The sequence below is a fragment of the Schistocerca nitens genome, unplaced genomic scaffold, assembly GCF_023898315.1.
Source record: "Schistocerca nitens isolate TAMUIC-IGC-003100 unplaced genomic scaffold, iqSchNite1.1 HiC_scaffold_327, whole genome shotgun sequence".
Classification (NCBI taxonomy): domain Eukaryota; kingdom Metazoa; phylum Arthropoda; class Insecta; order Orthoptera; family Acrididae; genus Schistocerca; species Schistocerca nitens.
In genome coordinates this window covers 152,789-179,694 of record NW_026045861.1, presented here as the reverse complement: position 1 = coordinate 179,694, position 26,906 = coordinate 152,789, and the positions used below count along the sequence as shown (strand labels likewise).

The window sequence follows — 26,906 nt, the reverse complement described above, 5'->3', positions numbered from 1 at the left end:
GAAGGACAGACTCAGCATACGGGAAAGCCAAAACAACCTTTGGTGACATTAAAAGCAACGGTGGTAACATTAAGAGTGCAACGGGAATTCCACTGTTAAATGCAGAGGAGAGAGCAGATAGGTGGAAAGAATACATTGAAAGCCTCTATGAGGGTGAAGATTTGTCTCATGTGATAGAAGAAGAAACATGAGTGGATTTAGAAGAGATAGGGGGATCCAGTATTAGAATCGGAATTTAAAAGAGCTTTGGAGGACTTACGGTCAAATAAGGCAGAAGGGATAGATAACATTCCATCAGAATTTCTACAATCATTGGGGGAAGTGGCAACAAAACGACTATTCACGTTGGTGTGTAGAATATATGAGTCTGGCGACATACAATCTGACTTTCGGAAAAGCATCATCCACACAATTCCGAAGACGGCAAGAGCTGACAAGTGCGAGAATTATCGCACAATCAGCTTAGCAGCTCATGCATCGAAACTGCTTACAAGAATAATATACAGAAGAATGGAAAAAAAATTCAGAATGCGCTAGGTGACGATCAGTTTGGCTTTACGAAAAGTAAAGGGACGAGAGAGTCAATTCTGACGTTACGGCTAATAATGGAAGCAAGGCTTAAGAAAAATCAAGACACTTTCATAGGATTTGTCGACCTGGAAAAAGCGTTTGACAATATAAAATGGTGCAAGTTGCTCGAGATTCTGAAAAAAGTAGGGGTAAGCTTTAGGGAGAGACGGGTCATATACAATATTTATAACAACCAAGAGGGAATAATAAGAGTGGACGATCAAGAACGAAGTGCTCGTATTAAGAAGGGTGTAAGACAAGGCTGTAGCCTTTCGCCCCTACTCTTCAATCTGTACATCGAGGAAGCAATAATGGAAATAAAAGAAAGGTTCAGGAGTGGAATTAAAATACAAGGTGAAAGGATATCAACGATACGATTCGCTGATGACATTGCTATCCTGAGTGAAAGTGAAGAAGAATTTAATTCTGCAACCTAGGCAGTAAAATAACCAATGACGGACGGAGCAAGGAGGACATCAAAAGCAGACTCGCTATGGCAAAAAAGGCATTTCTGGGCAAGGGAAGTCTACTAATACCAAATACCGGCCTTAATTTGAGGAAGAAATTTCTGAGGATGTACGTCTGGAGTACAGCATTGTATGGTAGTGAAACATGGACTGTGGGAAAACCGGAACAGAAGAGAATCTAAGCATTTGAGATGTGGTGCTATAGACGAATGTTGAAAATTAGGTGGACTGATAAGGTAAGGAATGAGGAGGTACTATGCAGAATCGGAGAGGAAAGGAATATGTGGTAAACACTGATAAGGAGAAGGGACAGGATGATAGGACATCTGCTAAGACATGAGGGAATGACTTCCACGGTACTAGAGGGAGCTGTAGAGGGCAAAAACTGTAGAGGAAGACAGAGATTGGAATACATCAAGCAAATAATTGAGGACGTAGGTTGCAAGTGCTACTCTGAGATGAAGAGGTTAGCACAGGAAAGGAATTCGTGGCGGGCCGCATCTTTAACGGAATTCGATATTGTGAACGTCACAGCCATTGACATTCTTGTAACCTTTATGTATCTTAAGTGTCCCTTTCAGCGTTTCATAATCCTCGTAATTCAGAACATTGTTGTATCTATCAGCTGAAAGAATCTTACACTCGCAATCGAGCTCTAGATATGTTTTATATCCATTTATTGTATTTACGTGCTAGCATTTGTAATTTTGAACAAATGTCCTCCTTAGTCGGCAAGTCTTATGACCCACTGGAGACATTATAGAATTAGATGAACAGAATAATCTCTCGTTCGAGGCCAAAGATGTATGTGACGTTCTCTAGTATGCAAATTCTAGACAAGCCTTGAAAGATAATGTTAGAGAAAAAGAAACCTCACAATAAAAAAATTGTAGTGTAGCTGTAAGCGGCAAATTTTGTCAATGAAACCGGACTCTACATGTTAGTGCTAAAGCCAACAATGCCTATCACTCATAAATTTAGTGAATGTAGTGATTGGGTGTTTGACGAAGTCTTTTGCCTTCCATTAGGGCGGACGCACAAGGGAGAACTTTTGTCGTGCAACTGCCTCGCCTTTTGCACAGAGTCTGTACCATCATATGTAAGAGCGCACACACACACACACACACACACACACACACACACACACACACACACACACGCAGCGACTCCCCAGCGACAACTTTTCAGTTGCTCCGGCCGCCGACAGAAGGGCGAACCAACTGCCCCCCCCCCCCCCGCCACGATACACGAGTGCGTGTGTATGGCCGACAATGCAGTCACCATCTCTGCTGCCTGCTGTTGGAAACTTGCGAGTTCGTACACTGCCTGTTGTGAGGGACGAAGACATCGATAGTCAATTGATCGTAAATGAAGTAGAAAACAGGCCTGCACTGCTCAATATAGAACTTTGAAAGATTATTCTGACGCTAATTTGAAAAGCAAAGTGTGGGAAGAACTGTGTGTAAATGTGTGTAGTACAATCTGGGGACATCCTCCACAAAAGAACGCCAAGCAGACAAGTTTTTATTTTACAGAGTTGCTTTTATTGACATACTTTCAACATTATTATCTTACACTTCTTAATAATGTTTTGTGGATAGAACAAGTAAGTTTTTCAGTATTGTTGAATTGTAGTGAAATCCGAGTCCATTGTACTGCCATGGAACAGATCCTCCAGGGGACATATAATAGGTTTTAAAATAGCTGCGTATATTGACAGCAGATATAACTCCAGCATGGTCTACATGTTGCTGTGGACATTCGTAAGCAATATCTGTAAAGTCTGTTTCATGTCTTCTGTGTACAAAATTGTGGAGCACACAACATGCTTTAATTATTGTACGGCAGAAATCGGCGGTAACATCGTAAGGTCTACGGAAAATGTGCCATTTGTTCACCAGTATGCCAAATGTGCATTCAACCGTATGACGAGTAGTTGTATGCCTACAGTTGAAAATTTTCTTCAACTTTAGTTCAATTTTAATAGCAAAAGGGCGCAAAATGTGCCTCAATAAACCAAAAGCTTGAGCAAACAAACAAACATGCATTGGTTTGCCTTCTGGATCGTTAGGCAATGTTCGGTTGTTCGGTATGTTCAGAAAGTTACGTCATAGCTTTTCGCCCATGTTAGAATTATTAAAAACTGCGGAATCACCTGCTGCTCCATTTGCACCGACATCTATGAAGAGAAATAGGTTTTCAGCATCGACCCATGCCATCAACACCACAGGAAAGATTGTTTTATAAGTAAAAACTTCTGAGCCAGAACTTTGAAGTTGTATTATTCGAATATGTTTTCCATCTGTATCGTGTTGCAGAAATAGGTGTTTTTATAGAACTGTTCTGCCAACAACTCTTCCTCACATTCTTTGGCATAACCATACATTGCAAAACATTCCATATTTCAGTGCATGTCGCTTTCACTATTTTGCAGACTGTGCTAGCGCAAATGAAGTAGTTGTATGGAATATCATTTAAATTTGATCCAGTCGCTGGATACCTGAAAAGTTATGTAACTAAGTAATAACAGTTTTCATTTTTATTTCACGAAAATAAATTAACATCTACAACAATGTCAAGCATTTCAATTTATTGTTTGTTTCCTAGGAGCACTGGTACAACAAAGACGGAAAAATCGAAGGACATGCTCTGCAAGAGAATTGCGTGAGCAAAAATTGGCCAAGTTGGGACAACCAGCCGCGGAAAGCGTGAAAGTACAAATTTTACGATCAACTTATTTCTTCTACCAACCGTGGAAGTACATGATGCAAGTGGAAATGCTGAAACAGTAATAAGCAATGAGGAACCTGAGGAAACAGAACCTTCAAAGCCCACGAACCTTCAAAGGCCACCCATTGTTGTATCTCTACATACCTCCTACAATCCAGAGAAGAAAATTTACAAAGGAACTTTACTCGCTATACTTCATCAATGGATGACCCTGCAACACAATTTGCATTGTCTCTCGTAGCTACGCTGAAACCAATACCCACACACCAAATGATTGATGCACAAATTGAGGTTCTTCAGCTAATGAGACTTTTACAGAACACGTGTGTACCAAATGACACATGTGGTAGTTTCAGTCGTGGCGTTCGGTGTTCTAGCTTCTCCACCCCTGCACGAGTGTTTACTGGAACATCTACGTCTGACAATTAACCTACTGCCGGAAACAGCTCCTAAACCATGATTGAGACAGTGTAAACTCATACCCGACAAATTTTTCTGTGCCTCCACATAGATCAGAAACTATGAACGATGTCACTAAACGCAACAGTGTTTAAACTTTATACCTGCATTCACTTTAATATTTCGTCTTTCACACGTAAGTTGGCGAATCCAGTACTTCCTTTCCCGTTTTGTCCTTTGTCGAATGATATCAGCACAAACCACTGCAGTCCCAAAACAATCCCTCCCTGAGCACTGCTCGACTGCACTACAGAAACCCTTGAAAACGGGTCCGCTGTCAGGAAACAGTCGCTCATCCTGTGCGAGCTCTCAAAAGCAGAAGCAACAATAAAGCAACAAAGACGGAATGGTTGCGCGACAGTAAGTCTTCCGTGTACACCTGCCCTTAGAAAACACGGTGAATACAGAATTAAAGAGATGTATCGAGGCCACATCATTCACTTCGAAAGTTTGAACAGTATTAGTGAAGAGCACATTCAGAATTTACATCAATTACTACCTCATCTTGTCCCTAAAAATGAAATTTTGAAACATGTTCATACTCTCGAAATTATCTGACAATGACTGCGATTACACTTACCGTGTCATCAGAGTGCAGAGAAGAAATTTGCAAAAGCATCACGGTCAGACACCCAAATAGTGAAGAAATGCCGAGGCTCGAGTACAATCCAAATTCGATAAATCTCAACCAAAGAATGAAGGAAAACTTGATCATCGACTACCACGTGAACTATTTCAATATCGAGGATTATGACTACACCCGAGACGAACTGGTTAACGATATCAAATATCTCCGTGAGGCTAAGTTGTTAGCATAATTTTATAATGGGTTGAGATCAGTTAAAATTGTCGATGCAAAAAGTGCAAAACCTTCGGTGCCACCTGAAGGAAACCCGGGAGGGATTTTTTGTTCAAGTCCTCTCTCATCTTCCACCTTCCAGGGTTTTCTTTCTCTCTCGATGACCGGCGACGTGATGGGAGCTGCTGCTTCTTCCATCTGTCGCCCGTCTTTAACTGAGGGGGGCAGAACACAGGAACAGTGGCGACTCGCCAGCCTGAGGCAGACCAGGGAGCGAGGTCAGGCATTTGCAACTTGTACATACGGTTGGTGCGGCAATGAAGTACTTTCTGAAAGCACCTACAGTCACCTTATTTCACGCACGAAATGTAAGGTTTTTGCCAGATAGTTCCAGCTCGTTTGAAGAGACGAAACGCAAAAAACTTCACTTCTCTCTAATTTTCTGCTGGCATGACCGTCCCATCTGCATTTCCATAACGAGTAAAGCAAAACACGTACTGCAGTAATTTACACGGCGCAAACCTGGGCGACATCTGTTGACGGAAGAGACCAGCTGCAGACAACGCCGCCACATCCTGCTTCTCTTAGTGTGCCACAGATTACAACAGGGAATGCTTCGCAGCGGTTCGTGCGCACAAACAGCGTCACGAAAACTGAATTAGCAGAAACACGGATTAAAAAAATATATGTTGTGTAAGAAAATTTACAACAATACTATTAAACATCGAAGGAGCAACACTTTGTAACCATTTGGGAGAGTATGACTGGTTTTAGAAAGTGCAGATTTTGCTCAGAACAGATTTTCAACCTACAGTCCGTAATTCGTCACAGATATACAAAGTCCAAAGATATAGTTGTAACATTTCTATATTTTAAAAATGCATTTGACTCTGTTTATAGCGAAACACTTGATAAATGAACAGAGAATTTGGCATCAAATCTAAATCAGCAAACCTTATTCGTTGAAACGGTCGCCAACACCACATCAAAAGTAAATTTTCAGGGTGCTATATCGAAGGCATTCGGCGTAAAAACAGGTGGAAGGCAAGGTAATGGCTTGTCTCCACTCCTTTTAAAATAGTAAGAGAGTGGAAACAAAAACTGAAAGAGAAGAAGCTATCGCCAATCATACTAGGAACTAAAAACAAAGGTACTGAAATTCACTGTTTAGCATTTGCGAATCATTTTGCCATTCTTTCTGAAAATCTAACAAATGCTGGAATACAAATCAGTCTTTTAGAAGAAATAGCCAACAAAGCAGGTTGAATATCTGTAGAAAAATAAAATTTATGACAAATATAAAAAATGCTCTGGAATCTCGAGCAACAGATATTTGCCAGATAAAGATGGTAAATAAATTTAAATATTTGCGAGAAATTATCCAAGAAAATGGCTTAGAAAAATTTGTTTTAGAAGGGAGTACATAAAATGGAGAGCACTTGTGAAATAACAAGGAATATCTGCAACAAAAGATGCCTGTCTAAAAATTTGAAGATACACCACTACAACACACTAGTAAAACCAGCATGTTTTTATGGAAGTGAATGTTTAATACCAAACAACAAATTGTACAACACTTAAGTCCTAGAAAGAAATTGGAAAAATATTTAGGCCACCACAAAATAAAGAGGTATGGAAATTAAGAAGCAATGAAGAAGTTTATCGCAACATTGAAAACATAAATGGAACACTACAAAATAGGCGACTGCTTATTTTTTGGACACTTATACAGAATGAACAGCAACAGGTTAACCAAACTAGATTTTTAGATATCTTTGGGACAAGGCGTCAACAATAGGCTGGATCCAAGAAGTTGAGAAAGATATGGAAATAAACAACATGAGTGAGAAAGATGCAACAGAAAGAGATTTTCAAGAGGACAGCGTTAAAAATTGAAGGATTTCAAGGCAAGAGGGAGAAAAAGACAGGGTCAATATGGTCCCAGGAGAGAAAAAGGATACATAGTGAAAAGATGAAAATACTAGAGGAAAAAGAAAGAACAACAAAGAAGGAGGCATTGAAATTGGTGCGTGGTCCTTAGATGACCCAAACGAAGAGAAAAACTTGAAGGTTATAGAAAATAAAACTTACGGAATGAAGAGCCCTTGCATAAGACCTCAGAATCAAAGGTTTGTACAAAATGAAGAAAGCAGCACTTGTTGAAGCAATAGAATGAATTTACTCAGCAGCAAATGATAGTGGTTTGTTTAACTATGGAGACTTGTCTCAGAAAGCTACTCGCAAACTGAAAAAAATAGTGAGGGAATGTAAGGTCAAAGGTTACTCTGTAGTACATACAAAGAAAGGCCTACTGGACTTGGTAAATTCAGAAAAGGAACGTTTGGAAACAATTCGGCACATTCAATTCTCTACAGAGGTTTTCGAAGAAAAACAACGGCGCGGCTCCACGAAAATACGAAAACTAGGCCAAATCTTGCTGCTAAAAAAAAACTGTTCACTTCAGTGAAAGAAAAGAAGCTGCCGCTCGAGATTCAATTCTGTGATTGTACAGTATTGTTAAAGAAATAACGTTTGGCGGACAGCTAATATCATTACAATCAAAGACTCGAAGAAAGGTAATCGCTTGTACCAAATGAAAGCTGTCAGAAAGACTATACAAGCAGCTACAAATGCAGTAAGAAAATTGCCCAATTACAAGTAAAGCGACAAAATGAAAACAGTCGCTGAAAATGATTTTAATCATGCAGTTTCATCGAAAAGGAATTTAAATTCAACGATTCACACCTACTTGATCAGGTTGAAAGAATAGTAACATCCAATGATACAATGAAAATGTAAACACAAACACCACCAAATTTTACTTTGAGGTCTAGGAAATACCTAGAGGTGAAGGTACAAAGAGAAACAAAAATAGTAGATATTGCTATAGATATAATTGGCAAGAGAAGTATAAACAAACTAACTAACAACGATAGCCTGTGCGGTCCTCGAGCAATGATCACTAGAAACATACTTGTGCGAGGAACTGACAGATAATGACATTCTCTACACTAGGAAAGGGAGAGCTCTGCAGGAAGAATTAGCGAAAGAGTTGTGAGCGAGCCTCGAAGAACTGTGAAGGAGGTTTCAGTCTGGACGATATCGACGATGCAGCAGCTTCTTTTGAAAGTTCAGATTAAAGTTGTTTCCGCTGTTAATTTTAACAGGGTAATCCATTCCTCTGGCGGCGAAAAGGGAACAACACTATTTGTACTTAAATAATGACCACCACAATGGCTTCAACAATATGAAGAGTTTCTTTTAGGCAGAATGTCTATTGCAAGATGTGTGATGAATACTGCAATCACAAGGATAAATACTTTGCAAAAAGGAAATGTGTGCAACTTGCGTTTAAGACCAAAGCATGAAGGTAAACAGCCAAGGATTTAATGGAGAAAGTGCAAACACACAGTAGAGTCTCGATAGTTCGAGGTAAACGGGACCGGAACCACCTCGAACTGTCAAAAACTCGGACGATCGAAATTTAAATGGGAAAAAGAAATATTATGATATTGTAAGTAATACAGGTCAAAATTTGAACTTTATTAAAATAAAAGTATTTACACATGCATTTTCATTGGCAGAATTATTTATTTAGCCGAGTAATAGTGAAGTGTGTGCGACGTTTGCTCGCGGCAGTGTCGCCTCAGGCTGCTGTTCCACGGAGCACATGGCGGCCTCGAGGGCAGCGCAGCCATCCGTGTTACTCGTCACCGGTGCAGCCGCTGCCTCGTCACCCTCACACTGCCGTGGAATGTTAGCCGTGTCAATTACAGAAGAGTCTGTCACTTGCAACCGTTGGCACGAATTTAACCACTCGCCTCCTTCCACCTCTTCCCACCCTGGCAATCCACTGATTAAATTACACAGTGGCTGATCGTCCTCATCTGCTGAATTTTCAGTTTCTGTGTGCGGCATACTTTCCTATAGAATTTTCCTCCACGACTAAGAAATTGTTTGACTATTTCGCTCTAAGATTTGCTAATCCAGTACATGACGTCCTTCAAAGTCACTTTCTTCAAAGCTCCTACAATGCTTTCGTTGTCTTCAGAATGCGGCATTGAGTGTAGCAATCGCCGTCGACACTTTTTTTACACATTCCAGAACGCCCTGATCCGTGGGCTGAATGAGACAGGAGACGTTTGGTGGGAAAAACAAGGCGCGGATATAGTCGCAATGCAGTTCTCCTGCACTCGGATATGAGGACGCATTATCCGTGAGCAAAATTGCTTTGCATGGCAGTTCCCTTCCTTTTAAAAAATTCTTGCAGTCAGGTACAAATGAGTTAAAAAACCAGTTCTTGAAGATTTCCTGATTCATCCAGGCATTATTCTGATGTGTATAGACAACTGGAAGAGCTGAGACGGATACATTCTTGAATGCTCTTGGCTTGGCAAACTTCCCAATCACTACTAGTTTTAGTTTGTGGTTTCCAGTTGCATTTGAAGCTGCCATAACTGTGAGCCGCTCTTTCCTTTTTGTGCCCAGGAGCAATTTTTTTTCACAAGAAACAAGTGTTCCCCCTCCGTCACATTTTAAAATGTATCCCAGTTTCCTAAGTTATGATTTTTTTAAACTCTACGATAAATTTTGAAACGGCCCGAGCGTCACCAGAGAGTTTTTCCTCCACATACATCTAGTTGACGCACTCCACACCTCTTCTTCCACTTGTCGAGCCAGCCCACATTAGCGGCGAAATTATCATCTGATTCCTGCAGCTGGTTTCTGAACAACAAACCTTTTTCTTGCAAGATTGGGCCAGAAATCAGATGTCCCTTCTGTCTCTGTTGCGTAAACCTCATGAACAATGCCGCACTTGTTTTTTTGCAGTGACATCTTTAAACTTCGACTGAGAGATTCATGTGAGCACTTCTGTGAAGAAAACTGTTCCAATTTAAGTCGCTTTCTTCGCCAGTCAGCAACCGTTAACTTCACCTACACCATATTCGAGAGCAAGTTTTTTTTATTGTTTCTCCTTAGTGCTTCTAATTTTAGATGCAAAGGCACAAATTAGTTACAGCACTCATCTTTGTAAGGCGTACAACGGAACACACAGTCAACAAACAAAACGACACACAGCACTGTACAGTACAGGTGCTGGGAACTACAGCAGTGTATGAACTCCCCAGTTTTGATCGACAGCAGCCGGCAGCAGTCGGGGTATTTCGTGCGATACTGACGACAGATGTTCGTGCAACAGGGCAGCGAGCTAACCGTCGGTGTTGACTGAATTGTCGTCTGCTTTATCACTGAGCTGTACTCTCCCTTTGATTATTTATCATGTCAGTAAAAAAAGAAAGTAGATCATTGACACCTCTATTTTTTTTCTTTTTTATTAAAGAGGCTCAAATTATTGGAAACTCATACTATCGAGACTCTACTGTATTGTTTTGGTGAAGAATGCATGGGTAATCACAAGTCAGCGTATGAAAAGATTTTCGAGTGCGAAAAGTGTAAAAAAATAACGCGGAAGAAGCCTCGGCAGACAACTCTGGCTTCTCTGATTGCCAAAATTGCGGCGATGAGCATGTGAAGGTAAGTGAAAACAAATGCTACATGCAAAGGAGAAAAAGACGTGGTGGTTACTGCAATAATAAATGTACTTGCAATGGGAGTGGCACTAAAAAATTTAAAAAATGCAGTTAAAAGAAAGGTACTACTTTTCTGACTTCGAAGCAGAACAAGATACAGGCATACACACGCCAAACTTTGTGGCTGTGCACGACTTCAAAGGAAACAAATACGAATTTAGCAACAATGAATTTTGCGAATGGTTGCTGTCACAGAGTAACAGGGGCTATACGTGTATAGCACACAATACAAAGACTTATGATACGTACTTTATTTTACAGTATTGTGTAAATAACGGAATTAAGATCAAAACCATTTACCAAGGAACGAAGATTATAGTGTTAAAATCACCTTCCCTAAGGCTCAGAATAACTGACAGCACAAACCTTACCGTGTTCACTCTACTCTACGCTGCACTCTAACCGCATCTACTCGAAAAATGAGACTCGAAATCAAGGAAAAAAATTTTCTGAATCTAAGCTGCACCTGAAATTTGAGGTTCTAAATTCAAGGCGAGAGAAAAGTTTTAGACCACCCTAGTGTGAGACACAATTGAGGCCGAATGGATGAAGATACAGCTACAGTAGTTTGGTCCCAGTTGTAAGCTTAACAGTTAAGCTTTACCAATTAGCCATGGCTATGTCAATTAATCAAAGTGACAGTCACATTATTTTGTCGCCAACCGGTTTCAACCCACGATGTGGTCATCTTCAGGGCAATTTACACTGTAAAGTTATAATATCAGTAGGTAATCACGTACAAGCAATTGCTGCTGTCTCCACGCAACGATGTTGTCTAAACATTCATTGCTGTGTGTCAGGCATTATACGGATACCATTCCTTTTTCACGTGCTTCGTCTGGTTTAAATCAATTGCTTATTTTGCTTTGATCTGATGAGTGCTGTTCTCTTTGTTATAGGTGTTTAAGTCACTCTAAGCTGAAAATGCATTATTGTACTGTGTCATGCACTGTTTGTCGCATAGTGAGAATGAGTGTTTACAACCTGTCCCTGCTTGCGGCATGGCTTGCTTTTGTGCGCGCTACCGTAGCTTACAATAAAAAAAGAGAGGAATTGTCTCATAAGGGAAACATTGAACCTAACTGCTGTAGTCAAACATCATCAAAAGAAGGAAATGTTCAGCAAAGAGTAAATTGTGTGGTTAAATTCGTTTCCGAATGTACAAAATCCATTGAAGGGTGGAGAAGTTAGAATATGTGGCGCAAAAGTTGACAGCTAGAACGCAAAAACAGTTTACCAGTATCACAATTGCTTGTGGCATGGCTGTCCAGTGTGTTATTCGCCCGATACTATCGACAACGGTCAACAATGAAACCATGGATCTCTTAGACCTCACAGAAGAGTTGAGGAACGCCGGTTGTAACTGTCGAAATATGGAGCTGTAAGTGGAAAAATTCTAAAGAGAACGTAAATGTCATAGAACCCCTGAATCCTAGAGATGTCTTTTTCGGCGCAAGAACAAACGCTGCTAAATTCAAGGTTTCAGGCAAGAAGCTGCGATATATAGACGTGGGCAGGCTATATCCGACAGTGATGTTTTACGACGATTATCTGTTGGTCATCCCGTACAGATACTGAGGCCATAAAAATATGACGGCGAATGATTTCATTTTGTTAAATGCAAAGTGCTTGTGCTTCACGGCTTGTTCCACTCTGTGCTTCCAGTTGAGCAGGAAATGCTTTTGTTTGCTCTACATTCGAAAAGTGTAGAAGAAAAGCCTGATGGTAGTTGCAACCATAGTGACGATGAGCAAGCATTTGTATGAACTTTGACAACTATAGAGCTCAACAAAGCCATCGAGAAGGCTGCACAATACAGGAAATTTACGAGGTGTGGCACTTTGAATGGGAAAGTAATTGACTTTTCACAAACTACGTTAAAACCTTCATGAAGGTCAAACTAGTCCTTGGCAAGGTAATTAGAAGTCTAAAGAAGAATACGGTCGAATTATCGAGGGAAAGCAAGACATTACGCACGACATTAAGAATACTGAACCGAATGCTGGCAAGCGGGCTGTGTCCAAAATATGCAATTCCCTCTGGGGAAAATTCGGCCAGTGACAGAACTTGTCACAAACAGAATTTATAGACAACATTGAGCAATGGTACGAGCTCTTACTCGAAATAAAAGAGAGACAACTAACATCATACCGATCAACGAAGAAATAACACAGGTCTGAAAAAAAATATTTTTTGGAAGTTGCTTGAAATTTGATAACTGACTGATGTACTTTTCAACAACAATTTCAAAAATGCAATCCAATTTTTCTCTGTCACGTCAGGTTTTCTCACAAAAAAGGAGTATTTAAAGGTATAGTAACAATAAAATTTTATTTTATTTATAAGTTCTAAACTACATTTCCCGCACGCTTCCACTTCTCTTTAATCTCACAAGTCATTATAATAATGCTTTCGCTTTCTAAGGAAGCGACTAATATTGCTTCTCCAGCTGTGGGCTCGTTGAGGATCACCACTTTTTATCACCCAGCAGTAGTCCGCTATCATGTTGACGTTCAATCTTCCTTGATATATTCTTTCCATTTCTTGGATGTCTTTGTGGAATCTTTCGCCCCACTCTTCACTTACATCACCAAGGTTTTCAGGGAAGTAGTCAAGACACGAGTGGAGGAAATGAACTTTAATGCTCACGTTACAGCCCAGCTTCTTAAAGTTGTCGAGCATGTCTGCGACAATTGTCTTTCAGTTTGGATCTCTCGTGTCTCCTAGGAAACCTGTAACACCTAATTTAAAAGATGTCCATGCTGTCTTTTCTTATGTTTCCATTTTGTCCACAAACTTGGGATCTGTAATTAGTTTCCTAATGTCTGGTCGGTCAGAGATTGCTTCCTTTAGCTTTGCCTCTGATAAAGCAGGAAACTGTCCACAAAACTATCTGAAACATTCCCCTTCTTTTGGTAATGCCTTAAATTGTTTCATCAGCCCCAACTTAATGTGAAGTGGTGGAAGTAACACCTTTTTGGGATCCACAAGGCTTTTCCTATCAGCGTTCTTAACCCTTACCTGTAAGGTTTTTCTGAAGGGCCAACCTTTTTTGATGGAGTGTTGCTTTCTATAGCCCTTTGTTGACCAAACGGCATTGAAATCACTTTTAAATCAGCACGTAATGTCCATTTGTAGTCTGAATAGCAGTGTTTGCTTAAAGCCAGTTCAAGGCCTGGGTAACATTCTTTTGAGTAAACCGAGTGTCCAACTGGTATAGAAGCGTACTTATTGTCGTTGGGGGAAGTACTGCTTTAAGGCTTTTTTGTTTTGAAGAATCAATAAAAAGTCTCCACTCATCAGGAGCATATTCTATTTTGAAAAGGGCCATAACTCCAGGGGGGAACATCACCGCAAAACACCATGTCACCTTCGTGAGGGAAGAAAGATACAAACTCCTTTTCCCTCAATCAATACCAAGAAAAGGATTTACCCGGAGCCAATATATGTTTATCTTTTAATCTAGATCCTAAAACCTCTGCCGATTCTGTAGAAAGGCCTAGGTCTAAATCGTTCAGTTCAGTTTGTGAGAATGGAACGGGATCAGTTGTGCCAGAATCTTAGCTATCTGTCTTCTTGCAGTGCAAGAACAAAAATAGCAGCCATCACTATGATTTTTGGGCTTTTCGAAACCATTGGTATTCCAAAATGTACGGACTGCTTTTTACGTTGAAACCATTGCCTATGTTCATCAACACACACTGAACGAACTTTGTGTGGGGCCCGAGGCTTATCTAGATCACCTAACTTTATACCAAAATAGGCAAAATATACCTTTTCAACAAAATCGGAAATGTTCCTTTGTTGCTATTTAACGGTATAGTTACCGCAAATGTAGCACAAGCAACATGGCGAATTTATACATCCTCTGGTAGCCACTGTCCATAGAACAACTTCACAGCACAAGGAAACAGTCACTAGTTTAAAGCAACAACAACAACATCACATGAACAGCACAGAGTGAAGAGGTACTGTGAACTGGAGGACAACAGCAGAAGCTAACTGCTCGGTGATGGCGGGGGAAGGGGCAGCGTGGCAGACAGGCACTGACATGAAAATACTGCTGGTTTCTCCTGATTACTCCCTATTTTGCATATATTACGTATAAAAATGGCTAAATGACAGTTTACGGAGACCCTAAAAACCAAAATTCAAACTCACTAGGGTGCTGAAATATCGACAAAAGCTAAAACTAGAGGAGCAGTTTCTGAAATAACTGTACGTGATGGAATTTTTTCACTAATCTTCCCGAAATCAGTGTTGAAAACACTATGAAAACCACTTGATAAATTTGGAACGATTTTTATGTCTCAGACCTGTGTAATCCAAGTTATATATCAGTATGATGTCTAAGATTGTACAAGTACCAACCTATTTGTGTCCACATTCACCACTTCCAACACTAGAACGAGGCCGTACGATATGCTCGATAGATTAGGTGATAAAATTGTGTCCTACAACACTCCTGTTTATATTGACGATGGTACAAATACTGTAGAAACAGGTTGCACACTTTGTGAATCGACTGACGAGTTTGCTAAAGATGATTACGGTATTGAATGGACAGGAACAGGACCAAATAGTTGTGCATACAAAATGTACAGAGGTAAACAGACTACCAAAATCAAAAGGCTTCACTCTTAACTACTGCAGTGCTAAAGGTTTTGAATATGGAAACAATGGTCGAGCTGGTACATGGATCACAAGACAAAGTCATAATAACCAATGATATAATAACCATACACAAGAAAACAAAAGAACTTTGTAAGTACAGCTATAGGTAAGGAATGTAACTGTAACTACGATAAGCTTATAACTTTAGAAGAGAATACAAAATGATCGATACACTTCCCTGGGTGTTATCAATTAATAATGAAATAAAATCTACATGTATAAATAGAATACAGCTATGCTTTCCGCGAGATTACAGAATGCATTGATGATACTGATTGTTGGTACGGATTGTTGCTGGATAATAAAATAGAGAACTGAAGAGACACCTATCAACCAGTAAATAATTGAGGTGACTTGTAAGCACATCACAACTGTCCGATTTTAAAGGGTGGACACCCTCTAAAATTTTCGCGTGTCGTTGCAGAAAGTCATAGCAAAAATGCGCTCGCAAGAAAGTGGTAGCTAAACAGCGACCACGAAAAAGTGCCTGCCGAGCGACGACTGAGCGCTGCTTGGAAATCTCAAGAAAGTGGCCACAAAAAAGTGGACGCAAAATGTCGTTGCAGAAAGGTGGCTGCCGTCTTTTCGTCTAAAACATGCGGGTTCGTGCCATACCGCTGCCTTACTTAAAATCGCCACGATTTCGCAAAAAAAATGACTGCTAAGAAGTGGCTGACATCTTTTGCGCACAAAGGTGTGAGTTCAAAGAGGCGACCACTTTTACGCAAAATGTTTTAAAATCTGCAGTGATAAGATGCGGAAAATTTTTATGCGGAAACTTATGTTAATATTTTTACGTGGAAAACATGTGGAATTGATGAAAATAGTCTTTTCGATACAGTTTTCTTTAAGACAAACAGCGAATTTTTAAAAAGGGAATTGGAAATATTTAACAGAAAATTAAAGTGGAAATTTTATAACACAAAAATATTTTTACAAAAAAATATGTGGAAACGTATATTCAGAAAAAAACACGTCGAAATATTTTCTAGTCAAAAACACGTCGAAATATTTTCTAGTCAAAAACACGTCGAAATATTTTCTAGTCAAAAACACGTCGAAATATTTTCTAGTCAAAAACACGTCGAAATATTTTCTAGTCAAAAACACGTCAAAACATTTTCTAGTCAAAAACACGTCGAAACATTTTCTAGTCAAAAACACGTCGAAACATTTTCTAGTCAAAAACACGTCGAAACATTTTCTAGTCAAAAACACGTCGAAACATTTTCTAGTCAAAAACACGTCGAAACATTTTCTAGTCAAAAACACGTCGAAACATTTTCTAGTCAAAAACACGTCGAAACATTTTCTAGTCAAAAACACGTCGAAACATTTTCTAGTCAAAAACACGTCGAAACATTTTCTAGTCAAAAACACGTCGAAACATTTTCTAGTCAAAAACACGTCGAAACATTTTCTAGTCAAAAACACGTCGAAACATTTTCTAGTCAAAAACACGTCGAAACATTTTCTAGTCAAAAACACGTCGAAACATTTTCTAGTCAAAAACACGTCGAAACATTTTCTAGTCAAAAACACGTCGAAACATTTTCTAGTCAAAAACACGTCGAAACATTTTCTAGTCAAAAACACGTCAAAATATTTTCTAGTCAAAAACACGTCGAAATATTTTCTAGTCAAAAACACGTCGAAATATTTTCTAGTCAAAAACACGTCGAAATATTTTCTAGTCAAAAACACGTCGAAATATTTTCTAGTCAAAAACACGTCGAAATATTTTCTAGTCAAAAACGAAATATTTTCAAGTCAAAAACATGTGGTGTCCCATACCAACGCCTATACTACTGGCATAGTTTGAAACAGTGCTATAAAACTGAAAGAAATCAGGCAACGAAATTTCAAATAAAGCATTGACTCGACAATGCACAGTGAACTGCAGGTTTGTAGGTGAGAAACTCGTCGATCATTCAGCAAGGAATTTGTTTTTAACATCAACCATCCGCGATCTGAAGATAAAGTGGATAAAAGAGGGGTTAAGAGGGAATTGTAAGTTCCACAAGATGTATATCAAGGTTAACTACTACCAGTGCAGATTAAAACTGCGTGTCGGGCCAAGACTAGTTTGGGATCTTTTCCTTTCACGGAGAAGTGCTCTACCACGAGCTACCCAAACACGACTCGCACCCCGTCCTCACAGCTTTACTTCCGCCAGTACCTCGTCTCCTACCTTCCAAATTCACCACACTCCTCTGCAGAGTGAAAATCTCACTCTGGTAATATCAATGCCTTAACGCAGCAGTACGCAATTATGTCGAGTGTTAATCTGGTCCGTAAATTGGTTGGAAATCTATTTATTGTGCTGCGACAAGTTGGAGGTGCTCTGCCCCCTACGATTCTTTCTCGTGTGCGCCATGTTCAAAGGGCAGTAGGCAGTAGTTACCTCAAAGCAAACGAGAGCAGGGAAATAGGCGTAAGAGAACCACAGTTGTAGCATGAGCACTGCTTCTCACCAATGGCTGGTTAAAGCAAGTTTCTTTTGGTCGTTCTTGGTCTGCGTATAAAAAATCATACTCCCTCAGAGCAAACTATCCCTCCTGAAAGGAGTGCGACATTGTGATTTGTACCATTGGAAGATTCAGCCTCTAGATGTTTTGTTTGCTCCGTGCCTATAAAACGTATTATCGCATTATCTGCACGTGCACCTCGAAGGAAGACCAGTTTCACGGTTTAAGGTCCACGACAGTGTTCACCTTCGATCTCGATGGTGTGAACCTTTGCGACCACCGGGACGCGCTGTTTTTCATTTGGTGCTTGTTGTTCAAGTTAATTATCTGTCCTGAACATTTCTCTGATGTCGGCGATGTCTATTTTGTTATGTGTAATACGTGTGTCTCATAGGAGGTTTATATCTGTACCTCTTTGACACTCACTTTCTGTAGCCCTCCTCATGAAGATGGTGAAACATTAGCAGCTAATAATTTTCCCCATCACAACTGTTCATACTATCTGATGAGCCTCACTGAAGACTGAATGTGAGATCTCGCACTCAAGAGGTTCCCTGTGAGAACTTCCACACAGTTGTATACTCATTCACGTGACATGTAGGTTTCGTTGAATAGCAATGCACTGACACCATGGCTCCGAACCCACTTCCTTCAGAACTAATTTCTAAGATACGTAAACACCATCAAGAGCAGCAGGTACATTAAATACACATATAAAACGAAGAAATAATTTTTCCTGACAACTGTAAGCTAAGCTTTATCGAAAATTTCAAAAATGCTTAAATTAGATTTTTTTAGTGTAACATTTGGTTGACGCGGCACTGAGTGTTCAGGCCGGCAGCACTCACCGCAGGCGAGAGACGGCCGCGTCGTCTGGTGGCGGCGGAGTGTGGCGGGCAGCCGCGGCAGGAGAGCGTCCGGGGTCGTCGAGTGGCCGAGTGGTGGTGCTGGGACTGCTGGAGCCACGGCCCGCGCTGCAAACAGGGGGCGGCTGTTCAGAGTGGGGCGCAAACCACAGCCCGAACGTAGGGGACAGCGACTGTGCTGCACTGACAGCACGACTGCCGGGCAGAGTTTTGGAGGCAGTTCAAGTCAGCTAGCTGTGACTTGCTTCTGAGGTTATTTGGAACATAATGTATGGAAGCTGAGTATCACTAACAGGGGGGAGGTGGGACATAGGGGAGACAATCGGCCAAATTCAGTTATCAATTTACGAGGGTCGTTCATTAAGTAATGCCCCACTTTTTTTCCTCATAATGTATTTATTGTTAAGAGTCAGAATTTGGTGACATACATCAACACGTCTTGCTCGTGTCCACTGTAAGACTGACACACTCGTCCTCTTCAAAGTTGTGTTCCCCGTAGAAAATCTTTAAGAAGCGGCCCAAAGAGATGGAAGTCCGAGGGTGCCAGGTCCGGACTGTAGCGTGGACGAGGCAATGCGTTCCCGGGCTCTCGGACTTGTGTGTGGGCGTGCATTATCGTAATAGAGCAAGATTTCTGCTGGATTCTTGTCCAATTAAACACGTCGGAAACGGTTCTCGTGTGAGTCTTCTCATATGGCCCTGAATTGATGGTTGACCCTCTTGCCATCACACCCACAGAAATGACGCCATCACAGTCCCAGAAGACCGTCACCGTGACTTTTCCAGCAGAGGGGGTCGTCTCTAATTTCTTCTTTTCTCACGAATGAGGGCGGCGCCACTGCATAGACTGCCTTTTTGTTTCTGCCAGAAAGTGGAGCTCCCAGCTTTCGTCCGCTGTAACAATCCGTGAGAGAAAGGCATCTCCGTCTGTCTCAAAACGCTCTAATAGTTCAGATGAAATGGCCCTTCTTTGCATCGTGTAGGGCGCTGTGAGCGTTAATCGAATCCATCGGGAGCACCACTATCTGAATAACCGAGAGTCCTGATCATTGCAGACGCACTTCCAATGCTGACCGACAACTGTACAGCCAATTGTCAAGTTTTGATGCACCGGTCGGCACGATAAAAGGGAAAAGGCTAAAAAACGTAAAACAGAAGTGGTGTCATCAATGGTAAAAACAAAATGTGTGCAGTCAGCAAGAGAGTGACCCCATGGCTATGCTAGAGGCAGGAAATATCCCACATCTGAAGCAGCAGGGGCAAGACTACCTGCTATTTGAAAGCGTTCAACCACTAGAATGAAGTGCATATGGCAAAAGGAGACAAACAAATTCTAAAAAGTGAAAAAAAAAGAGTAAAAAGGGGAAGAAAAGAGGATCTTGGCCAAGGAGGGGAGTCGGGAATCTCCAAACACAGCTTACAGTGGGAGATACCCCAACCCTCACTGCCATGCCCCAACACCAAAGTGAGGTTAAAAACCTTAAAATTTAGAATAAAAACCACTTTCCCATAGGAAACTGAGAACCAGTTCGACTATCCAGAAATCCTCAGCCAACATTAAAGGTAAAGCACGAGGAAATCAGTACGCAGAGCCAAAAGAAGGGGGCATTCCACCAAAATGTGGGTTACTCAGTGGAAGGCTCCACGACCACAAAGTGACGGTGGCTCATGACGCAAAAGAAAACCGTGGGTCAGTCTGGTATGGCCGATGCAGAGACAACACAGTGTGGTTAAGTCCTTTCAGGAGAGACGGAGGGAAGAACACCACAGGCCACGTGTCACCTTAATTGCACGAAGTTTATTAGACAGGGAGGTAGACACCCAAGAGTTGGCCCATGATTGTGCGAAGTTGGATTTGATGTGAAACCGTAAATCCGCTGCAGGAGGAGTTACAGAGAATGGAAGGGGGGGGGGGGGGGGGGAGTGACTGCTCCGCCAGCCAAACGACCAGCAAGCTCACTACCTGGGATACCCACATCACCACGGACCCAAAGGAAGTCAACGGAACAAGCAGCACAGTGAAGATCAGCGAGATGGTCATGGATGGCCGAGACCAAGGGATGGCGGGAAAAACTCTGGTCAACAGCCACAAGGCCACTCATTGAGACCGTACGTAACAAAATGTGGTTGTGCTGGGACTGTTTGATAAAGGTAAGGGCCTGGGAAATTGCCATCAATGTCACAGTAAATAGCCCACATGTAGGTGGCAGCAGATGATTTTCTGTGCCAACAGAGGACATGAAGGCATATCCCACACAATCAACAAATTTAGAGCCATCGGCGTAAAAAAAAATCCCAAAACTCTCATAAAATTTGGCGGAAAAAGCAACGGAACACCATGGGGGGGATGGACTCTTTTGGACCTCAGCGGAGATTCATCCGAATTCAGGGCAAATGAAATAACCAAGAGGGGGTGGTGGGAAGGGAGCATGGACAACAGGACAAAGAAGGAAGCTGAAAATTACGGTGAAGAGACGCAAGGTGGATCCCAACAGGTAAACCTGCACGAGGACGGGAATCAGATGGGCGACATCCATGGTCTGGGAACAGGATAGAAAAGGAAGGATGAGTGGGAGAGGAACAGACAGCGATCGCATAAGAAACCAGAAGCTGGGACCATCAAACAGAAAGAGAGGGGGGGGGGGGATCCCAGCTTCAAACAGGAGGCTATCAACAGGGCTAGTAGGGAAGGCACCGATGGCCAAAAGGATACTGCAATGGTGGACCGGATCCTGCAGGCACAGTGTGGAAGGAGCAGCCGAACCATAAACTTGACAACATAGTCCAAGTGAGACAGCACTAAAGCACGATAAAGGCGGAAAAGGATGGAGCTTTCCACTCCCCAAGAATTGTGGGCAAGGAAGCGAAGAACTGAGTTTACGGAAACATCCTACCTTCAGAAGTCTGATACGAGGCAGCCAAGTGAGCTTGTTGTCGAAAAGACGACCCGGAAAACGAAACTGTGGACCACGGGTAATCGTTGTGCATCGAGATAGAGCTCCGGATGGGGTGGATCGTAGTACGGTGACAGAAGTGGACCACCCGCGATTTTAAAGGAGAGAATTGAAACCCGTGTGAGAGGGTCCATGCAGAGGCATGCCGTATAGCTCCCTGGAGCTGCAGCTCTGCAGAGGCCATCGAAGAGGAACTAACCCAAATACAGAAATCATACACATACAGAGCAGGGGCGACCAAAGGACCGACAGAGGCCACAAGTACATTGATAGCAATGAGGAAAAGAAGTACACTCAATACAGAACCCTGTGGGATGCCAGTCTCCTGGGTCTGTGGAGAACTAAGAACAGTACCAACCCAAACACTGAACGACCAATACAACAGGAACAACAGTGGACCCCACTGATGAACTGTAAGGAAGATGTGATGGCGTCAAGCCGTGTCATAAGCCTTGCGAAGTTCGAAAAATACTGCAAACAAATGGCTAGCAGTGCGAACAATCGTGTCAGACACGTCACGTAGGACGTCATCAATACAACTCGACAAAGAGGGAGAAAACACAACCTGTGCAGTGTATCGATGCCAATCGGCGCGTTGGAAAGACCAACGAGGTAGCCTTCCCATCGGGGAGCGGGAAGGGAGTGAAAGAATCAATGGGAAATGGTCACAATCACAAAGGTCGTCGTGTGGCAACCAGTGTAATGAAGGGAAGAGGGAGGGAGAAGAAAGAGAAAGATCGATGGCAGAAAAGGTACCATGACTGGCACTGAAATGAATAGTGGAGCCATCATTAAGAAGGCACAAGTCGTGGTCTGCAAGAAACTGGTCTATGAGAAGACCTCGTCTAGATGGAAATGCACTGCCCCAAAGGGATGATGAGATTAAAATCCCCGAGAAGGAGGAAGGGAGGAACAAGTTGCAGAAGAAGGGCTGTTAGGCCAGCAGGTGTAAGTGTCCTGTCAGAGGGGAGATAAAGATTGAAAACCGTGACCTCCGAGTCCAGGGCAACCCTAACAGCAACCGCTTCCAATGTAGTCTGAAGAGGAATCCACGTGCTAGCAACGTCTGTACGGACCAACATACAAACTCCACCAGCGGCCCACACAGAGCCGACCCGATTTCGACAGAAAACACGTAACCCACAGGGAGTCGGTGAGTGATCATCAGTAAAATGATATTCCTGTAGAACCAAACAAGCTGCAGAGTAAGACGAAATAAGGGATTTCAACTCCGGTAGGTGGTGGTAATACCCATTACAATTCCATTGGATAACCATAGAACAATGATTCAAATGGGGGTTGAACATGCTAAAGCCAGTCACCAACCGTCACCGACAAGGAGCGGGCGACATCCATGAACAACAAGTCAGAATCGGGTTGCGAAGCTAAAGATGGGACCTCTGGTGACACCAGAGGCTTCTTGTCCCGGGACTTATTTTCTTCTTCTTTTCTGTTTGAGATTGAGGAGGGCTGTGTGACATAAAGGAGCCAACTGCAGCAAGATCGGGAACAGAAAGAGATTGGGCATCCTGGGGACCGACAGACCGTGGTTCTCGCGGTCGTCGCATGGCAGCAGAATTTTGGCCTGGAAGGTGCCGGATAGGGATATCCCGGGAGGGGCGCCCTTGACCGGCAGACGGCGAAGAAGTGGGACACTTCTCCGGCTGGGGAGGAGAGGGTGTGGGAGCCGCAGGGGAGTGGGGTAGGACAGGGGTTCGGGACTGGGGTAAGGAAGGGGGGACGAAGGGGTGAAGATGGAATTAAAGCGAACTAGTCATTGACACAGGGTGAAGACACGCATACTTCTTACGAGCCTCAGTGTAGGTTAATTGATCAAGGGACTTATACTCCTGTGTCTTCTTTTCCTTCTTATATACTGCGCAATCTGGTGAATATGGAGAATGATTGCCATGACAATTAACACGCACAGGAGAGGGAATGCACGAACTCCCCTCACGGAGGACGTCCAGTCACCACAGAGAGGGGCCTGCTAACAGCAAGAAGACGTGTCCAAAACGCAAGCACTTAGAACACCTCATAGGAGGTGGGATGTACGGCTTCACGCCACATCAATAAATCATAAGCTTTACTTTCTCAGAGGGCGTATCCCCTTCAAAGGCCAGGATAAAGGCACCAGTATTAATACGATTGTCTTAGGACCTTTCTGAACACGCCGAACAAAGAGAACACCCTGCCTTCTGATATTGTCCCGAAGTTCCTCATCAGTTTGAAGGATGAGGTCCCTGTGAAAAATCACACCTTGTACCATATTTAGAGACTGGTGGGAGCTAATGGACACAGGAATTGTGCCAAGATGGTTACAGGCACGAAGGGCCGCAGACTGGGCAGTTTAAACAGTTTTGTTCGGCAAAGAACCCGACCGCATCTTGCCCGGAGGGTGTACTTGCCTTCAGTGTGTTCCACAAAAAATAATGTTTTGGTATTGGTGAAAGCATCCCCATCAGTCCTGGTGCAAACCAGATAGCGGGGAAAAGGTTTCGCCCCTAGCCGACGGGCCTGACCCTCCTCCCAGGGTGTAGCCACGGAAGGGAAGGCCGAAGGGGCAGGAGAAGCAGCACTAAAAGAATCAGTTCCGTGCGGAGAGACGGCCGCAGAAGAACGGCCTGAGTTCAGGACCCGTATGGATTTCATTTGCATACTGTCCGCCCTAACACCACCCACTCCAATCAGGGGCTCTCCTCACGTGCGCCACTCAGCCACAGCGAGTGCTGTCTGGCACAGTGGCCATTGCCGGAAGTTCCGATGCTCCAGGACAACAACTGCTAGCCTTACCTGAGGGGGTCACAGCACAGATATCAGAAGTGTGATCCCTGTGTGTTCAGGGGGCTCAACCAAAAGGGTACATAGCGACCCCACCACACGGGCTGGTTACCGTGAAGGCTATGCATGCTAGCTTCAGACGAAGACGCCAAAGAACAGGTGGAATGAACTAGGAGGGCACACGTCGGAGACACTAGGTAAGGTGCTCTTCCCCAAATGGCTCACACGACAACATAGAAATTTAGTAATGGAGGTCAATCCCCAGAGGGTGATCAGGGAACGCCAAAATGACTGTGATTACGCAACAAAACCAAATTGCAAAACCAACATAACCAGGAGGATAGCGGGGCAAACATAAGCAGGGACACCAAGAGAGGGAAAGGAGAGGGCAAAGGGGAAGGAGCAAGGAAGAGGAAAGGAGGGGAAGGGCAAGGAAATGCAGACCTGGAAAGGAGGAAGGCTGCAATAGCTCGGGGTCCCGTGCTCACCACGCATGTACTCACGAAAGAACCGTGAGCCCCCCCCCCCCTCCAGTGAGGGGGGGTACCTGACTGGAAATCATACCCTCGTCTTTGGAGCTCAAGGTCTAGGAGTATCGTCTTTAATTAGCAATCAAAAACGTCCTCGGTGCTGTGTTCAAACCCTGCCACCACTTACATTTTGAATAAAAATCGTCAGCTTTGGCAGCTGAAGACTTCCGGTGTAAGACGTCACCATTACTCAGTCAACAGCTGTGTCAAAAGTGGGTGGAGGAGCAGTCAGGTTCAGGGCACTGTCTTGCCATTGGGGTTGGAAGCTTCCACTTAAGGCAGATGAATCAGCAATGATCAAAGGCATGAGGATGCAGAAGACAATGGACACCACTGCATTAGACACAAAGTGCATCAACAGGACATGTGGCCGGTAATTGACAAAATATCATGATTATCTTGGCAAGAGATTCCTGACTAGTGCCCATTTGGATACCTGGGAGGAGATTGCCACGAGTGACGTGACCACGAGAAAAAGATTGAATGACCAATGAAAGGATGATATTATACGAGTCGAGACGTGGAACGTAAGGAGTTTTAATGCGGTAGGAAAGCCAGATAATAACGAAAGGGAAATGCTAAGGCTCAATCTGGATACGGTGGTGGTCACTGAAGTGAAAGGGAAAGAAGGCAAGGACTTCTGGCCAGAAGAGAACAGGGTAATATCCACAGCAGCAGAAAATGGCGGAACAGGAGTAGGATTCATTATGAGTAGGAGGGTAGGGCAGACAGTGAGCTACTGTGAACAGTTCGGTGACAGGGAGGGTTCATCTGAACAGAATCGACAGGAAACCAACACCAGCACAGACAACGAGAGTTCAGGTATACATGCCGACATCACAAGTTGACAATGAAGATGTAGAGAAAACTATACGAGGGTATTGAACACTTAATCCAGTATGTAAAGGGAGTCGAAAATCTAATGGTCGGGAGGGGGGGGGGGGCAAAAAAGCAGTTGCAGGGGAAAGAATAAAAGAAAGGGTTACAGGAGAAGATGGACTTGGTACTAGGAATGAGAGAGAAGAAAGACTAGTTAAGATGCATGAAAAATTTCATGCTAGCAATAGTGAATACTCTGTTCAAGGCTCACAAGAAGAGGAGGTACATTTGGAAAAGGATGCGAGATATGCGAAGATTTCAGTTACATAGCATCTTCAGATAATTGACTGTTAGGTGTACGCAGAAGCAGATACGGATGCTGATCACAATTTAGTAGTGATGAGTAGGCTGAAGCTTAAGAGACTTAATCAGGAAGAATCGGTGTGCAAAGAAGTGGGATATAGTAGTACTAAGGGATGAAGAGTCTGTGTGGCTATAGATACTACCATAATGAACAGCTCAGGAGGTAGCATAGTTGAAGAGGAATGGATATCTCTTAAAATAATCACAGAGGCTGGAGAGATACGAAGAAGCTAATTGCAAAGAAACTGTGGGCAACAGAAGAAATACTTCAGTTGATGAATGAAGAAAGTACACAAATGCTCACGGAAATTAAGAAATACAGACGTACAAGTCACTTAAAAATGAGATGAATAGGAAGTGCAGAGAAGCTAAGGCAACACGGCCACAAAAAGGAGAAGAAATGTGGAAATAACAGTTGTTGGGAGCACTCAACATATAGAAAAGCCAAACAAACTTTGGTGAAATTAAAAGCACAGATGGTAACATTAAGACTGCGGCTGTAATTCTACTGATAAATGCACAGGAGAGAGCAGTTAGTAGGAAATGCCTGTATGATGGGGAAGACTTGGCTAATGTCGTAATAGAAGGAGAAACAGGAGAAGATATGTGGTCTAGTATTAGAATCAGAATCAGAGCTTCAGAAAATTTAATATCAAATAAGGCAAAAGGGAGATACAACATTCGATAAGATTTTCTAAAATCATTGGGAGAAGTGGTAACAAAGTAACTATTCACATTAGTGTGTAGAATATGAGTCTGCCAATATACCAACTGACTTTCAGAAAAAGATTATCCACACAATTCTAAAGATTGCAACAGTTGACAAGTGCGATAA

The 26,906-nt window shown here is 42.6% G+C and overlaps 1 protein-coding gene across 2 annotated transcripts in view; it reads right to left on the bottom strand.

Annotated features, from left to right (window-relative positions):
* LOC126226586 (poly [ADP-ribose] polymerase tankyrase-1-like) overlaps window positions 1-26,906 on the bottom strand; it is an 83,933-nt gene that overhangs the window by 7,268 nt on the left and 49,759 nt on the right. For both annotated transcript variants that reach the window (XM_049942227.1, XM_049942228.1), the window contains one exon: window positions 18,607-18,732. In XM_049942227.1, the coding sequence (XP_049798184.1) occupies window positions 18,607-18,732 (126 nt within the window). The remainder of the gene's footprint in view (window positions 1-18,606; window positions 18,733-26,906) is intronic.